Raw genomic sequence first — 18,452 nt, 5'->3', positions numbered from 1 at the left:
CTGTTTGGTATGTGCAGAATTCTCTTATCTGTGTGCATGGTGTCAACAACCCCACATCAAACCACTCTGAACTCTCACACACACACCTAACCCTAATAATCCTCAAAGTCCAAACCAATTCCACTGTTTATCTTGTTGGGTTATCAAGCCAATTTTTCAAGTTACCATTCCCTCCATTCACCCCAGACTGTATTCTCCCTAGAGGTATCGAGTTGCCCATGAAAACCTTTTATGGTTATTTATTCTTTCTGTAACTGAATTCTTTGCGTATGCTATTTACACATGTGAAAAAGAGTCATTTGGCAACTTAATTCAGTTCAACAGGAAAAAAAAAAACCCCAAAACAATCACTGAGACATGATCGTTACTAGGGAGCACTATCTTCCGCTTTGGCACAGGTAAAGGATGCAGTCTTAGTGAAAGAGTAGTGCACGTTGGAGAGGCATGGAACCGGGCCCTTCCCAAGGTCAGTGTGTGCCACTGAGGCCCAAAGGTTGGTTGTCACAAAAGCACATTTAACCTGCCGCTGCGCGAGTCAAGTGCACTACCTCAGCTAGGACAACAGGCACCTTTAGACAAGCGTCAAGCTGGAATTCTCTCTCTGACATATCATTTGCAGTCCTCACTTTCCAATTTTAAGACTTGCTTTAATCAGTGCTCCAGAACCTTCTCTTTTTTTCTCCCCTCCAGTCCTCTGTCAGGACCCTTCGCTGCAGGTGTGGGCGCTATCTGATGGAAGCCATGCCAGGATGAGAGTCATCATTACAGGGAGAGCATTTTCCTGGAAAAGGGACGGAGGACGTAGAGAGGACAGCAGGTAGCCATATCATATGATGTCACTATCGATATTCATAAACTGTGTGCACAATTAGGCAAGTGTTATTTTTGAGAACTTTATTTTATTAAACACCAGACACAACTATCGTGCTCTTGGTTCATCTAAAATGTTAAACCTTAAACATGAATGATTAAAAAAGAAAATGTGAGGTTTAGGCTTTCTTGGTAAAACATATGTGTACAATTATTGGGCAATTATTATTGCGCAGAAATATTATGCAGCTAAACAAAAAACACATTTTCCCATATGACTTTTTGTATTTTCATCTGTTCAAGAGAATTCTAAATGAACAACTCAAAACTTTCCAATAAGCATTTCTGACATATATGAAATAAATAGATAAATCAGTGACCACCCCTTCTCAATAAAAAAGTTTGATCTATTGACGGTCAACAATTTGTGCAGCAACAACCACAGCCTCCCAGACACACACAGCCTCCCAGACACAGAGGTGTACTAGTTTCCTTCACTGTTCTGAGGTGTACTGGATTCCTTCACTGTTCAGAGATGTACTGGATTCCTTCACTGTTCTGAGGTGTACAAAAAGGTCTAACCAGGTAATCTTTAATAAAACCAGCCCATACCAACCAGGACCTCACCTCCACCTTGCTGGCATCTGATTCGAAGTGGAGCTCTGTGCCCGTTACTGATCCAGCGACGGCCCATTCACCTCGTCTGTCGTGTCAGTCTCATTTCATCGGTCCAGAAAACCTTTGGAGAATGTCTTCAGATATTTATTGGACCAGTCTAGATGCTTCAGCTTGTGTGTCTTGTTCAGTGGTGGTTGGGCTTCAGCCTGTCTTACCTTGACCATGTCTCTGAGCACTGAACATCTTGCACTTCTTGGTACTTCCGGTTCTGTCGTTCCAGAACTGCAACCTACCTGATGATAATGGCTTGCTGGTAGCAAGCTTGATTCTTCTGAAATCCTTGGCATTTCATTTGTCCTCCCCTTGCAAACCTGTTGCCTATTTGTAACAACGTTTGATGGCTCTGTGATCATGCCCCAATATCTCAGCAATTTCAAGAGTGCTGCATGAGACAACGGGATAATTTTTGACTTTTCAGAGTCAGTAAAATTTCAGCATGTAGAATACGAAAGCCACAAGAATACAACTGTTAATTTTCACACTTTAAATATCGCAACAACCACTGTCAGAGCAATCATAACATTTTTAAAATAAGTGCCAAGTAACAAGTGTTTCAGTAGCTCAATTGTAACAGAGGTCACAAGCTTATACTATCCCAATGCACAGTGAAAAGGATGTTGGGTAGGAACAGAAGGGATAGTTGGATCTTGAGGTCATGCTTTCTTAAAAACAGCTATACCAGCAGACTTGTTAGAGGTGTGCTGGTGCTGTTCAAGAGATACAAATCACTTAGATTTAGCAAAATCCTTTAGGCACTTTTGAGTGGGTGTTGTCATGCAAGACCAAAACAGAAACCTGTGATCACAGATACAGCAGGTATGATTACTACAAGAAAATGAAAGCATGTAGTGGAAATGCACTGGAAAATGTACTGGCAGTACTGGTGTACTCTGCAGTATAGTCGTTTTTGGTTCTCCAGAACAGCTTTGCTAAATGTCTTAGCTGATTCTACTAAAATTTAATGACAGTTCTCTAAATATGTAGGCAACAGATGTATAAACAATCTTGCATCCTTGGAAAACATCTTTATTACCATCCTTTATCATAGGTGTCATGACACCATGGTTCCATGTGTTAATTGATATAAGACACTAAGCCACCTAAAATTAGTTGTGAAGTATTTTTGCACAATACATAATAAATTCCTTCATATATAAAAGTAAACTTGGGTTCTTTAAAGAATGTGCTTGTATATGTTTTGTATATGAGGCTCATATAAGGTTCACACATTTTAAGGATAATTTACTTTAAGATGCAATTAAATAAATCTAAACATGTTACTTTAAAAACAATATAAAACAAAAATACATTAATACTGTCCATAAGCCTCAAACAAAAACCCACAGTAACTGCACTAACAAGTGCTGATGGTGCTATAAATAGCTTAAGAAAAGGTAGGGTCAGGATGAAAGAGTTAAGATTTAAGACAAGGTCACAATTCCTCTTTAACTCTGTCTCAAAGTGTTAAAAAAAGGCGTGGATCTATAACTAACACTCAGTAGGATCAACTCAATAATCATATTCAGGATTTCTGAAAAAGAGGCAAAAGTGGATACAGAGCAGCATTCAAATATTCATGGTCCCTGACATGACATAGAAGACAGACTAGTTAGTACATTCATAGCAGACTGTCCTGCTGGTTGGTGTAGGAAACAGGGAGGATGAACAGTGATCCAGGGAGAGGAGTCCTTCTTAGGCATGCTGAGACCAGAGGAAACGATCACAGCGCTCCAGCATAGTCTGGATCAGAGCTCTAACACACACATACACAGGCACACACAGACACACACAATTGGAGTATGGTGAGGCATTTAAAAAAAAAAAAAAAAAAAAAAAAAAAAAACAAGCAAGTACAGCAAATAGGTTTATTCAGTAAATTCCTCCACAGAGACTCCCATCACTAAGGTTGCACTAATAGGTGCCCTGTGGGGTTCTCTGCTCAGTGGGGTTCTCCATTAACTCACCTCTGCCTCTTTTCTGCCACTCTCAGCAGCTCCCACACCAGCGTAGAGTGGGGGCTGAGCTCCGACTGCAGCCCACACTCCTGCAGCGCTGCCAGGGCACGGTCCGGTCCCACGACCCGCGCCAGCCTTAGCGTCACCTTCTCCACGCTCATCTGGCTGCTCGGGTCCGCCGGGCCGCCAGGTCCACCATTGCTGCCTTCGCCGTTGGTGGCGCCTGTGCAGGTGAGGGCACCGGTGCCGTTAGCAGCGCTGGTGGTGCTAGAAAGGATAGAGGTGGTGGCTGAATTTGAGGGGCTGGTGGTGTTGCAGTGCTGCTGACAAAGCTGAATCAACAGCATCCACTCCTCCATGGTCTGTGGGACCGTACCTGCAGAGAACCAGGCACACACCCATCAGAGCCCACGAGCATCATTCCACAGGCATTTGTATATATAGAGACAGAGTGAAAGAGTTTCTTTATTGTGCTGGTGAGCTCATGCTGATCACTACCAGCACCAGTTTAGGTGTGAGCAGGTCCTTTGACTTATTTAAGATCTTTACCATCAGGCTCCTCCAGAAGGCCAATGTCATCCAGTCTGCAGATGGTAGAGAAAGCCTCACGGCGACAGTGCAGCTCATTACATAGGTACAGGTAGCCTAGCCAGTACCTGAGAGAGAACATGACCTGTTAAACCAAACAGGAGGTGAGGTACGGTGATATGAGGTCCTGTGAGGCTGTGTGGACATGGCGAGGTGCAAGACAAACTTCCACTCAAGGGAGTGGGTGAAACATTCCACTTATCTTCCTGGATCCATGTGAGGACATGACAACTGACAGGCAAGAAAAATAAGAAATGCATACACTGTATGCAAAAAGAAGGAACAGAAATAAGAAATGGAAACAATGTGGAAGATTAAGCTTGTCCCAGTGGTGATTAGGGATCTTGGGTTTGTCCTCTCCAAGCTAGAACAATGTCTCCAAACAGGAGGTATGAGAGTGAGGAAGTTAAACTGAGCTGTCCTGGAGCCTGAGAGCTGCATGTGTGTGTGTGTGTGTGTGTGTGTGTGTGTGCTGCTCTCACCCACGACTCCTGCAGGACTCCAGCATCTTCTGTTTGGAAGCAGCATCAGCAGGCAGGCGGATGAGCAGAGCCAGCAGGCGGCCATAGCCCCAGCAGAAGTAGTGAGAGTGCCACCTGGCATCAACGCACAAAACAATTTGCACATATGAGCACACCCTGTGGTTAATCAGTTATTACACACACATTATATATCACACATACACGGTTTATGAACCATCTGGTCATTGTTTTCTTAAAAAAAGAAGATAAAAAAATCAATAATGTTATGAAATGAACATCTATATATCAATCTGTAAAGCAGAACTTCCAAATAAGGGACACAGAAAAAAATATATTTTATATATAGGTATACTTATATATTTTCATTATTTATCCAACAAAAGTAATTTTTCTATAAAAAAAATGAAAACCTGCCAAGTGCAAAAGTATGTGAACTCTTTTAGATGGTAGCTTGTGGCACCTCCATTGGCAGATATTCAACCAAAAGTCTTCTGCAAACACAAATGAGTGTCTGGCATCTGCGTTTTGCCCACTGCTCCCTGCAGACGTGTGCCAGGTGAGGGAGGCTGGAGGGACATCTGGCATGTACCGCCCGCTTCAGGTCTTGCCACAGCATTTCTATGGGACTGAGGTCCGGACTTTGACTGGGCCAATCCAGAGTGCAAATATTCCTCTTACATTTTGCAATAAGGGCCTGATCTGGTAAAGTGAAACTGTGTGGGGGCCAATCATTTTCTAATTCATGCAAATTATCTAATTTATTTTATAATATATAAATGGGGAGGGGTTGCATATTGTTTGTGTGGGACGGGTTCGGGTGGAATGCTTTAGGTTGTTGTCTTATTGCATAATCCATTTCCATCTCAGCTCCAACTCCCTGATTGATGGCAGGAGATTCCAGTCAAGAATTTGTTGATGGTCCTGGGAATTGCTGGTTTCTTGGATATGGAGGCATCCTGGTCCAGAGGCAGAAAAGCAGAAAAGCCTTCACATTTCCAGCACCATGCTTCACTGTTGGCAGGAGGTCCTTCTCTTTATGTGCAGTGTTAACAAAATAATTTAATTTTGGACTCATCTGTCCAGAGAATAGACTTCCAGAAAGCTTCTGGTTTGTCCAAGTGCAAAGTTTCAATGGGCAACTTTGCTCTTTCCTGAGAGCAGAGGCTTCCTTCTAACAACTCTCCCATAAATACCACATCTATTGATTTTACACCCGATTGTAGACGCATGTACATTTATCCCAGATGCTGCCAGAGGTCTACAACCCTCTGGAGGTGGTGTGTGGGTTGGCCTTTACCTGAATTATTAAGTATCTGGTGCTTCTTGGGGTTAGTTTTGATGGCCATTCACTGCTGGTGGTGATGCTGAGTGCACTCCATTTGTAAATGATTTGTCTTACAGTGGATGGATGGAGCTTGTAACTTTCCCCAGACTGATGGGTTATCATCACCTTCTTCCTGATGTCCTCAGATGTTTCCTTTCCTCTTGGCATTGTGTGCTTTACACTTTGGCACAACAATGGTTTGGTTGGTTTCCTCCCCCTTTTAATCAGTGTGGTTCAAATCTTTTCTCAAGGACTGGCTTGATTGTTCTGCTTAATTGATTACTTGAGCACTCATGTGTTTCACCTGAGTCTTTTACCTAAATGACTTCACCAGTGCAGATGTGGTTCATTTACTTTTGCACATGCTCTGATTCCATGTTTCATGTAGTCTGCTAGCAACTCGCACATTTCCCTCAAAACAAGTAAATGGAACTGATGAACATAAAATTGACATTTCATAATGCAAAACCTTCAAATGATAAAATAAGAGAATCATGATAAAACATAGAAAAATCTAAACTACTCAAGACGTACAGAAACTTTCAACAAGCAGCACTATGTATGTGTCTGTATATAGAATGTTTACCATACATATATATAAGATTTGTCTGTCCCTTAGAATAATACATTCATACTTTGGGTGCCCATCAGTTGTCAGAGCATCATCTCTTTGTGGTGCATCATGGGTAAGAGCCAGCTCCAGCCAATCTTGTCGCAGCGTCTCAGGCTGAAGAAGTGACCCCAAAAAGGACAGCCTGGAGAGAGTGTTTTCATTTTATTGTTGTATTTTTTTGACAGTTATTGGTTATAGTTTTTTAATGATTACTGACAGGAGTATCAAGAGGAATATCTGTACGTCTCCAAGTACAACCAGTACCTTTGTTCCTCAGGATGGGACTGAACCAGATTGTCTAGGTAAGGCAAGAAATGGCTGGGCTGGACCATGGCCATGACATCAGAGGGAAGGAGTGTAGGATAGAACTGGGGGTACGCTCGAACAGCTGCCTCACCATGCTTCTCGTACACTCTACAACAGACGCCAGAGACCAGAACATGACCACGCACTACAATCACCAACGCTAAATAAAAACACCACGCTGTTGCGTGTCTTAATTAAGAGAAATGCAGACAGGAAATGTCCTATGACAGCATGAAACACTTTATTAGAGAATCAATCAGACAATATTGGGAAAGCCAGTGTGTGTGTGTGTGTGTGTGTGTGTGAGTGTGTGTGTTACCTATAAAGGTGTGAAAGGAGCACAGTGGCATTCCATGGCTGCAGCTCCCTCAAACAGCGCAGCGACCTCAGCAAGTCTCCTTTCTGGATCACGTCCACCACCTTACTGACCTGGGTGAACTCTACACACACACACACACACACACACACACACACCATTTCCCGCAAGAGATGAGGACAATTTTATCTTCTGTTAGCCAACCAGCTTCTGCTCGTCCATGATGAAATCACGACACCGACACTAAGGCTGTCTAATAATGTCCATCCATTTTTCAAACGAGCAAACAAGAGAAAGTAAACAGTATTAAAAACAGTATTTTTTGTCATCTAAAATGTGATTTTTAGAACTAATATTCTTACATATTTAATTTCTGAACCAAGTACAGCAAGTCTGGCAGGCTGCTTGATATAATATACATATAGTAGTGATAAACAGCAGTAACTAACATGACTAGTGAACACTTACCCAGCATGCAGGAAATGAAGGCCTGTCGGACCTCTGGCTGCTCCCTGTACCTCATCGCACACGTCTTCTTCACTCTGTCTTGGTCCAGCAGGAAAAAGAACCTGCGCAGAAACACACACACCCTCTCAACCCCTTCATCAACCCCTCTGCTCCCTTCTGCTCCACACGGGCAGCCCAGGTCCAAATAAAGACAAGCCAGTTGAGAAAGGTCATGTTGCAGGTCAGAGGGCAAGGGTCGTGGAAGCTTCACTGTAGCTACTAATGGTGTTGAAGACACAGTAACATGCAGGTGGCGACTGAGGACGTTCTCTGGAATGTCTGGCCCTTCCATATGGGCTGAGAAGTGGTCTGTGTCCGTCCCAGATTCAGCTGAACTGTCAGACTCGGGGAAGGTGGTCTGACCAGGCTGGGTGTCTGAGTCTTTATATCCAAGGGGTGTCTGAGTCATGTCCAAGATCTTTTTCCCCTCTTTCTTCTCTTTGTCATTTCTCTCTGTGCTGATGTGATCCTCTGGAGCAAGGGCCCTCTTCAGAATAGGGACCCACTCTAGGAGAACCTCCGTCAGGCAAACAGGATCCAAAAGAACTGAAGGGTCCTGGATCTGTGAGCTACAAGCAGAAACAGGATGAGGATGACGGGGAGGAGGGTATGTATGTATGTATGTATGTGTGTGTGTATGTGTATAAGAGAGAGTGCACATTTACATGTGACATACTCTTAGTATAATCAGGATGAAGTGCCAAGCGTTGGTCACTGACACACTTCACCTCTCAGTGGTACTCACATGGCTTTTCTTGTTGCTGCTCTTAGTTCTTGTAGATCATCATGCTCAGTTGTTGCTCTGAAACTGGACAATAAACAGACAAGGTTAATGATTAAGCTTACCAGCTTTGATTATGCACTTAATAAATGTCATAAATAAACTTACTCTGTGTCCAAGGTTAATGATTAAGCTTACCAGCTTTGATTATGCACTTAATAAATATCATAAATAAACTTACTCTGTGTCCACTTCTTCTGGATAGGAGGTCAATGAGGCCGTGACCTCTCCCTGTCCACCATGGTCAGGTCGGGCCCAAAGGTCAGAGCTCATTTGTAGAGTGTTAATTTTCTCTGTGGTCTTCTTTACAAAGCTTGAGACACTGATAATAACCACAAATGTAAACAAGTACACACACACAGTTTTTTTTTTTATGGGCATCACCATTAATCAAAAAAGAGGACCAGGAAGTCCAACAGAAATGTTCCACCCAAACTTAAAAAAGACTCATACAAGAATCAAAGTGTAAAATAACATTTCAAATACACAAACATTTAAACAAAGAAATTAACATGTATCCATGTAGCATGAAAATATCACAAATGCTATGAGAAAAGCAAACATACCGTTCACAGAGAATGTACAAAATGCGAAGTGAGAGAAAGTCACTACTGTTCTCTAAATCTACCAGCCATATCGAAAGGGGAAATCTTTAGAATACTTTTGTAATGCTAAAATAGGATTTCAGTTGGGTTTCATTTTCTCTTCAGCTAGCCAAAGATTTTAGTTGTTGAAACTTGTGTACGTTTAAAATGATTCTTGTGTAATTAGAACTTTATGATAGAGATTTTCTTTTCATACAGATACTCAAGGGGTGTGCATACCAAGTCTCACGTAATACAGGACTTTAGCCATCTATATGTTTGTACTAGAAATTATTTCTGCACTAGTGCCCAACTCACAAGGTCGTACATGCATCCTTTGTTTGATGGGCTGCAGAAAGCAAAGCTGTGGTTTTTGTGCATTTGACTGCGTGTGAGTACCTGTCTTTAACAGCCTGCAGGGCAATGCGAGGTGGCTTGGGGCGAAATGAGAGCGGCAGGTGGAACTGCAGGCCGAGATCGCATTTGTCCCCCTCTACACGCACGCATGACTGAGAGTCTGAACAACAGGATGGAGAGAAGAGGGAAGCAGGGCAGAAACAGGAAATATGGAGGGAGGGGCAGGGGCAGAGGGGTGGGCGGTGGGAGGGTGGAGTTAGGGCGGAGTTAGGGAAAGCAGCAGAGACACAGGTGGAAGAGGATGGATGGAGAAAGTGCAGTGAGATGTTGACAAACACATGTGGTGTAAAGCGTGCAGTGACATGATTGTAAAAACCAAAAGTGAGGGAATGATTAATTTAGGCAGACAGAGAGGGAACATTTAGTGGACAGAGAGAACATATAGGGGACAGACAGAAAACATTTAGGGGACAGAGAGAACATATAGGGGACAGACAGAAAACATTTAGGGGACAGAGAGAACATATAGGGGACAGAGAGAACATATAGGGGACAGACAGAAAACATTTAGGGGACAGAGAGAACATATAGGGGACAGAGAGAACATATAGGGGACAGACAGAAAACATTTAGGGGACAGAGAGAACATATAGGGGACAGACAGAAAACATTTAGGGGACAGAGAGAACATATAGGGGACAGACAGAAAACATTTAGGGGACAGAGAGAACATATAGGGGACAGACAGAAAACATTTAGGGACAGAGGAGAGCATGTGGGGACAGTGGGAAAAATGGACAGAGACAGAGAAACCAAGTGATGAGAAATCTCTGATAACTGATGATAAATTTCACAAAATGAAAACAAGATTTAAAAGCTGACTAAAAAAAAAAAAAAGCAACAAAAACCAAAAAATCAATCAATTAAACACAGAGAAAGAGACTTTAAGAAACATGAAGATTTTGCTCCACTTGACTGTCGAAAAAAACAGCAAACCAACATTTAACAATTTCAGTTACTTTTATTTCATATGTTCACCTTTGACTCACAGTTCTGATATGATAATGCACAAAACTGCTACACAGACTCACTCGCTCAGGTCGTGCTAAATAAATGCCCTTAACGATCAACCAAATAGAGGCATTATATCATAGACATCATCAGTCATCTTGCATCTAAGGAGACACGTGATCCAATCTTGTTCTTATGCTAAGAATTGGTCTGCTATAGAATCTGGGGGTGGTCCAGCCCTCTGTCCATCATCCTCTTACCATGCTCCCCCTGCTCCTCCTCCTGAGCAAACTCCTTCATTCTCTCCTCCTCCAGCACTGATTGGCTAATGAGGGAACCGTCGTCCTCATCTGACTGGCTGCCTTTACGGCTAATAACACGGTAGATGCCAGAGTCCATCACGCTGAAGCTCTCCTAAAGGAAGACATGTACGCAAGTTTGAGCATACATTGATCAACACAGACAATGTGACTCAGGGGCAGTCATGGCTTGGCGGTTAGGGAACTGGTCTTGTGACTGGAAGGTCGTGGGTTCGATTCCCAGACCTGAGGCCATGACTGAGGTGTCCTTGAGCAAGGCACCTAACCCCAACTGCTCCCCGGGCGCCGGGCTAGGGCTGCCCACCGCTCTGGGCACGTGTGATCCACAGCCCCCTAGTAATCACTAGTGTGTGTGTGTGTGTTCTGACTGCACAGATGGGTTAAAAGCGGAGGACAAATTTCGATTGGGGTGTAAAAAATCACAATTGACAAAATATGGCACATTTACATTTTTTTTACAATAAGAATACACTGTGACTGCAACACACTCCAAATTGCATATACAGCAGTTCTAAAACGATCAATCAGACAGATCAACATTAAGACAGAATAGGTGACAAAATGTGCCGTGTGGCTTAACTATTCCAGTGAGTCAGAGATGGTGAAACTAATGGCTGTGCAAATATGTGCAAAGAAGAGCGAGACACAACCTTAAGACCCAAGATGAGCAGTGTAGTCTGCACACACTTCAATCCTAGAAATACTTTAACTAACAGTGAGACATATGTCAGAGACGTAATGCCCTCATCTTAAACACCTTGCAAGAGTGTAAGCTCTCTAACAGTATGTACACCAACACTTGAGTAGTTTGGTTTTGTCCTGTGTGTCCGCCCATCACACCCACATGAGATGAGATGCTGCTTCTGCGACTGCTGCAGGCCGAGTCCAGAGGCTCCAGCTTGCTGATGACGTCCTCCAGCTGGTCAGTCAGCTGCTGGGACGAGGAGGAGGAGCTCAGCTCAGCCTTGAGGTACTCGAGACGCTCCAGTGGGACGAACTTCCGAGCCTTTAAGAGAAACATGAAGGAAACAAATGCAGAGTGAGAAGTGGAGACTGAAAAAGAGAGACAGAGGCAGACTGGGACAGAAACACAGTTACAGAGAGACAGATGTCAATAGGGAGACAGAATGACAGATCTAAAGAAAGAAAATGGAAGAGAGAAGGAACTATTAAGACTTTTTCATGTGTGAATTATACTAGGAAGCAGACTGTCCTGACCCATCCTGATTACTGAGTTATGAGCATTACTAAGAGTACATGTATATATGACATAGTAAGAGAGAAAGAGAGAGAGACAGAGACAGTATGTGTACCCTGCATGATGTTATAGCATGCTGGAACATGCAGCAGACAGTGGCAGCCAGGATCCAGCTCTCACGCTTCACCAGTCTCTCCACACAGCGCTCAACAGGCAACAACGACAGGTGAGACAAACGTCCATCGCCGTGGAGGCAAAACAGCTCATTCCGGAACACTGCCACCTCTACTACATCTAGGGTGGGTGAGATTAAGACGACGGACGGACAGCTTGTAATTCCAAGGTGATGATGGTCAATAGTGAAAGCATAGGGCTTATACAAACATCTATAAGCATGAAATTATTAATTTAAGCCCCGATTAAAAAATGTATTTATTTATTTTTTTTGGACAAGACTACAGTGACTAAACCCCTTATATAGCTTATAGTACTTGCTGTAGCCAATAGCTTTTCCTGGAGTAAAACTAAATTGCATTCACTAAACTAGTTGAGTATTCGTCATCAATTATTGGCTAATAGCAATTTCAAATACTAAGATTTGTCAGACATTAAAACTCCAAAATCCCCATGTCCCTAAGTTTTCTCTGGCTCTGCTGGGGTATATGAGCTTAAGTGCCTGTTTTCAGACTGATCATGTTTTTTAAACATGTGAATAATTAATTTGGTCTGATGATGTTTCTTTTTGGGTACTAAAAACAACCAAGTATTTTGTGGCTGGGGAAATTTTTTAGGCTTACAAGATTAATATGAACATTTAACATGCGCCTATAAATACTTTTAGGCATACATAGGCACGTTTGACATGCATCTTTGTCCAGTAACCCAGAAGAACATTCATTATGCCCATTCTTTTGTAACCTGTTAATTGTCAGTTTGCTCACCTTTGACCTCAGTCCAGAGTAACACCTGCCCATTCTGGGGTGTAAAGATATAGATGGCAAATTGTGTCCATGTGAGGAGGTGCTGATCACTGAACACCCGTGAACACATAAAGGAGCATAATGAGGTGTCATCATTTAGAAACTGAAACATCATTTAAAGCCAAATAAGTATTTTTGTATAAAATTTTGTATTCAAAAATTTAAACATTTTCACTAATGCACATATTTATATATATAAATGGTTTATAAAATTTTATATTAAGAAATTATTTTTTCTGATTAATGTGGGGCGAGAGAAACGATTCATATAGGCCTTGGTTTGACCCGTGGATTTCAACCAAATCTCTACTCTCAGAAACTGACCCATAAGACAAAGCAGTTACATCGTGAGGGTTACCTGACGGAAAGTAGCCGTGAAAAGGCAAGAGACTGAGGACTCTTCTGCTCTGGGTTATACTGCAGCTCACTCCTAACCACAGTGAACGACAAACACACACACACACACACACACACACACACACACACACACACACACACACACACACACACACACACACAAAATTATATCTATATGTTGTTTATAAATGTCAATAATACTGCAAAGTACCATGTACCTCTACTTGTACTCACCACAGTAAGCCAACATTACTACTCGTTAAGAGTACATGAACTCGCCATGGTACTGATATTACAAGAAGCTCAATGAATCCTGCTGAAATACTGGGTGTGTTGATGAGTTGTTGAAAAGTGGACAGATCCTGCCCTGTCAAGCTCACCCCTAAGAGGACATAGCCAATGGTGCAGTCTATTCTCATGACTCTCGTTTAACCCCTCTGAACCATGAATTGTTTTCATTCACCAGACCTCTAATCACTGGTAGGTCTAATGCCTTTCGCATGATTCTCAGTAAACCACTGAAATAACTGCATGAAAAGGAAGAGAGCCTTTTAGGATACGTTAGAATCACCTGCTACCAGCCATCTTGCCAGTATATTTGATCTTCCAGTATATTATACCAGGATTCTTTCAGCAGGTTTGAGAGTTCTTGCTATTGCTCAAGTAGAAAATAGGGAGGTCACACTAAATACTTATAGCCACTATAGCCTGTATAAGCTGATTATAAGTCACATTACAGCCCTGGACCCTGCCGTCAGGCATGTGTATGTGTAGTCCGCATCTATATATGTACTTCCTGTGGGTGTGGCTGTGTGTGCTTGTTGTGTGTTTAGTATATTTTGTGTGAGGTTGTCTTGTCCCGTGCTCATCTTTGTGAGTCCGTTCAGCATTGCGTCCGTTTGCATTGTTCGTTTGCTAAGCACTATGTGCACGATATTCATTAAGCTAAATAAAACTACATGTCGTCTCATTCCTCGCACTGCGACACTGATTTTTACACTACATATACATTTCCTGTAGACTAAATGCCTAGTGTTAAGGGAGATCACACTAAATTCTGGATTTTTTCTTTATTGTATTTTTTTGTTTGTATTCTAATAATGAGATCGAGAAATAATTACATAGTCATTATACCATTGCTAACAACAAATGAAATAGTGGCTGAAGACTTTCCTATGGTGCTGTACATGATTTATACTATACACTATATACTATATTTTATTTGTATGTATTTTTGTAAAGCACTTTGTGAGTTACTCTGGAAAAGTGCTATATAAATAAAGTCTTACTTACTTACTTACTTACCGAAGGCATGTGATGTATGGCTTGCTGGAACATAAGAGTTTGTGTGATGGTGGAAGGTCTCCCTAATAAACTGTCAGCTTGATGTATTTACCTATAATTTAATTATGCAACAGAAACCTCTGTCCTATGCAAATGCCATAAACCACCTCCCTTGTCATATGACATTTTTTTCTTATAAGAATAATTTATCCGACACCATCACTGTACTTACTCTTAAGAGTCAACATAATTATCAAACATGTACTTTGAGGAGATGAGCGGCAGTGCAGGGCAGGTGAGCAGCTGTTTGAACTGGTGGGTACTGAGCACGTCTCCATTAAAGCTGGCCTCCCAGACACGTGAGCCGGGACGGGCACAGTACAGCAGGTGGGCTGCCCCACTGCCCTGCCCCCTCAGCCCACCCTGCTGTTGGGGCAAAAAGCAAGCTCCATACTCTCCGTCACGCTCCTTGTTCCCAACCCGCCAAAACTTCTCCCTGGGACAAAATAACAACTGCTGAGATATGCAAATGAAGGTGTTTGAATATTTTATAAATCTCACTGAAAAGACGAACCAGCCATCAGCAATGCACACAGACCTTTCAGTGTCACAGAGATAGCAGCGGCTGAGAGAGGAGACAAGCAGACGACCCTCTAGGTATCCCAGCTGAACCACACGGGAATCTACTGTGGTGATGGTCTGAACTGGGAAGATCACAAATGCTGAACCCTACAGAAATGCACCCAAGTGCAAAAATGAATAATACCTTTAAGAGCCCATGTTATTTATTCAAAAAGTAAACAATTTAAAATAATAATAATTTTTTTTTAAAGCATTATTTTACAAGCAGCTCTCTTGTGGTTAGCCCAGCTATAGACCCGATTTCCAGGCCTGCCCAGTTAATTGTGAGGTATTATAATGCTCGTCCTACCTTGCCCAATTTGGATGATCCAGTACGCACAAAGGACACTTTTCCACCTGCATCTCCAATGAACACACGTACAGCCACTGTATCCCAGCACAGAGCCGTGATGGTCTGTCCTCTGTGCTCCCACGACACACAAGCCCTCTCAGGACGCCCCCGCCGCTCTACCTGCAGGTCCCAGACCACAACAGCCCCATCACTGAGAGCCACCCCCAACCACCCCCCAACACACACAAAGTCAGTGCACCAAATCAAACTCAAACACATTCACATTCCAAATACAGTAATCCATCTACCTGAAACACAAACACACAAATACTTAATCAAAGACAATAGCAATATGAAGTACCTTGTTGCCACAGCAAGGAAGTCTTCATCGTGAGGACAACATGCTACCTGTGTTATAGAGCCCTCCTGAAGGAGGGAAACATGTTCTGTTACCTTTTTAAATTTTAGAGAATGAAATATGTACACTTTGAGGGAGTCTAATTAACCCAAGACCTTGTGTGTGAGGATAAGTCTCTGTTTCCAGCCATCTTTCTGGATGAGGTGCAACCCTCCTGCTGAGTTGCCAAGAGCCAGCCATTTCCTTGATGCTGCAAGGCACGTGCACTAACACACATTCACATCCACCAACACAACACGCATAAAGAGGAACATGGTTGAGCTGAGCACAAAAGTTGTTTTCACTTACAAAGAAGTCACAAATGAAAGATCAGAATCCACGAGGTTTAACTTTAAAGAACAGACTACAGCGCAACTCGGAGACTTACTAGGAGAGTCGGGCTAAAAATGAAAGTGAAAGACTAGAAAATAAACAAGTTGTTTTAGGTCACACACAACACTTCACTTAAAACAGCAAATGGAAACTCAAATATTACAAACAAGTAATCAAAATGACATTTCATATCATCTAAACATTTTTAAATGAACAAGCTAAATTTAAAAAAATGTTAAAAGTTATATATTCACACACTGCTTCAGCTGAGTTTTGTTACCTTGAGCCTGTTTGCATCCAGACGCAGAGCAGACAGTAAGGGATCTAAACAGTCAAACTCAGCCAATACATGAGTGCATGTCTCTGGCACCACCGGAATCATCTTAATGAGCTCTGAGAAACACAGGATGATTAACAAGAGTTTATAAATGTACAGGTATTTTTCCTATTTTCCAGTAAAGGTAAGCAGTGACTCTAAATCTGCCTTATGGTAGCCTTGATGAACATATAAACCTCGGCAGATGCAGTGTTGCTGCCTCTGGCTTCTTGTGTCATGTGTCTCTTTTATGATATTTGCAGTCATATGACTGAATAAATTCAGTTGAGACAGAATGACCACAACTGGCCCATTTTTAATATACCTACAATTGTACACGCCATGTTGCGCTAGATAACTTGCTAGGCGTTTTTGTTGTTTTGTTTTGTTACATATGGGAAATGTCAGTACACGTCCGGACTCTGACGGGTTCATATCTTCAACATTCAACAGAAACCAACCAACAAACTTGTGCATTTCGACCCTGTAGTCTAATGACTAATGACACTTAACTGGCACAAAGTTTCAAGGCAGCGTCAAATTCTTCTAGTCAAATGCCCTGGCTAGCAAGCCATCTTGACATTTCTTAAAAATACAAAATACAAGAGCCTATTATCGAGTTTTTAAAAAAGCAAATGAAAGGGCCAACGACTGCTGTAACTTAACCGACCTAACTTCAGATATAACTCGCTTTTCTGTTCATTAAAGTAGCTGGTCGTCCTAGCTAACTAGTTAACTAGCTACATAACCAGTACTGTGATTCCGCTATATAAACTGTACTTATATCTACATCTAGTACTCATGTCAGTTAGCTAACGATGCCTAGGTAGTAAACTTTAGAGTATATTATGGGGTTCAAAATGTTCCTTGTTGTTAGCCACCTTAGCTAAACTCGGCTAGTTTAGCTTTCCTGGCTAGCTGTCAATCACACATATACAAAAAAATGTGTTTTTACATATGCGGGTTATTGGCACAGCGCTCGCCACAAGAACGTCCTACCTTTCGCACCGTATTGGTCGATTCAAGTCATGCCGGTGTTTTGTTCACGCAACCATTCCTCACAGCCAAGTACTGAAGTACTGAATCGAGTATTGAGAGTACTGCAATCGAGCCGTGTTACTCATAGCGACACTCGCGCTCGGGTCTGACAGTTAGCTGATCAACTTCTCTTGCACGCGCACGCTCCGCCGCTTCGCTTCAACTACCGGCACTACTTCCGAGATCGAAGCCGCTTCTGAAGCGCACAGATTTCTTTTTTCGCAGACCGAATGGGATCTAGTTACATTTCACATAAATCATCGATTATAGTGATAGTAGAGTTCAACACCTCAACAAAAAAAATAAAATAAAAAATAAGTAAGCAAACACCACCATAAGCGCAGGTAAACTACAATTTAACGTTTCAGATTCAGTCGACTCACGCGAGCGCACACATAGAACAAGCGATGACGGGGTGACACGGTCCATTACGAACCTGACTATCGATTGCTATAGGATATGCCCCAGACACTAAGCCTACTGCAGCATTATGAACTAAACATAGAACAGTTATTTCTCCCATAAATCATATTTTTGCATAAACAATTCCATTACAACTACCGTATTCATAACTTTGTTAGGTGCAAAGGCTAGAATGAAATGCAGCATCAATATTTTGATTCTGGGCTGGAAAGAGGGTGTCATATTACAGCCATCTGCTGATACAACTTTAAAAAGTATTGATCAATCTTTCCTGAAAAAACCATGCCCCCCTTGAAAGAGAACAGCCTGAATGTCCTCTTTCATTACCTTTAACCATATCTAACCAAATTATTTTTTTCAACTTCCTTGATCATCATCAAAACTCTCAACACATAAGACATGTTAAAGAGCATTATTTCTTTGGCTTCAAATGGAGACTGTAAACTCAAGGTCCTCTATGGATCAGATGTTGAAAGAAAAAATGTCTCACTTATATTGCTAGGTCTTGCATCTTTTTTAATCAACTTTCCAAAATCAAAAAATTCTAAGCAAGTTTAATTTTTGAGATGTTCCTATAATGC

General features: G+C 42.1%; 1 protein-coding gene across 2 annotated transcripts; it reads right to left on the bottom strand.

Annotated features, from left to right (window-relative positions):
- Positions 1-2,493: 2,493 nt before the first annotated feature.
- hps5 (HPS5 biogenesis of lysosomal organelles complex 2 subunit 2) lies at positions 2,494-17,612 on the bottom strand. Of its 2 annotated transcripts, XM_076990884.1 has the most exons (23): positions 17,410-17,612; positions 16,375-16,487; positions 15,878-15,988; positions 15,726-15,790; positions 15,383-15,575; positions 15,050-15,180; positions 14,717-14,947; positions 13,169-13,240; positions 12,772-12,860; positions 11,946-12,124; positions 11,477-11,638; positions 10,573-10,726; positions 9,344-9,461; positions 8,542-8,682; positions 8,325-8,387; positions 7,541-8,148; positions 7,076-7,196; positions 6,715-6,864; positions 6,473-6,592; positions 4,514-4,627; positions 3,993-4,099; positions 3,453-3,819; positions 2,494-3,241 (listed from the first exon to the last, which is right to left on the bottom strand). In XM_076990884.1, exons 2-23 carry the CDS (start codon positions 16,474-16,476, stop codon positions 3,181-3,183), a joined length of 3,459 nt encoding a protein of 1,152 aa, XP_076846999.1. In that variant the 5' UTR covers positions 16,477-16,487; positions 17,410-17,612; the 3' UTR covers positions 2,494-3,180. The 2 variants fall into 2 exon arrangements, 1 of the variants encoding a protein (XP_076846999.1); XR_013125279.1 differs by lacking the exon at positions 2,494-3,241 and having other exon boundaries at positions 3,795-3,819; positions 3,993-4,116.
- Between the last annotated feature and the right edge of the window lie 840 nt (positions 17,613-18,452).

The sequence above is a fragment of the Brachyhypopomus gauderio genome, unplaced genomic scaffold, assembly GCF_052324685.1.
Source record: "Brachyhypopomus gauderio isolate BG-103 unplaced genomic scaffold, BGAUD_0.2 sc79, whole genome shotgun sequence".
NCBI lineage: Eukaryota > Metazoa > Chordata > Actinopteri > Gymnotiformes > Hypopomidae > Brachyhypopomus > Brachyhypopomus gauderio.
The sequence above is the reverse complement of the archived record's forward strand: the minus strand, read 5'-3'. Positions and strand labels throughout refer to the sequence as shown.

Bases quoted from the DNA above. Each gene is read 5' to 3' on its own strand.
- hps5 (XM_076990884.1), bottom strand. From the start codon at position 16,476: ATGATTCCGGTGGTGCCAGAGACATGCACTCATGTATTGGCTGAGTTT. The intron at 13,241-14,716 runs GTACATGTTTGA...CACTGTGGTTAG, and splicing joins CTGCCGCTCATCTCCTCAAA to GAGTGAGCTGCAGTATAACC. The intron at 6,865-7,075 runs GTAACACACACA...CGTCTGTTGTAG, and splicing joins CTCCTTTCACACCTTTATAG to AGTGTACGAGAAGCATGGTG.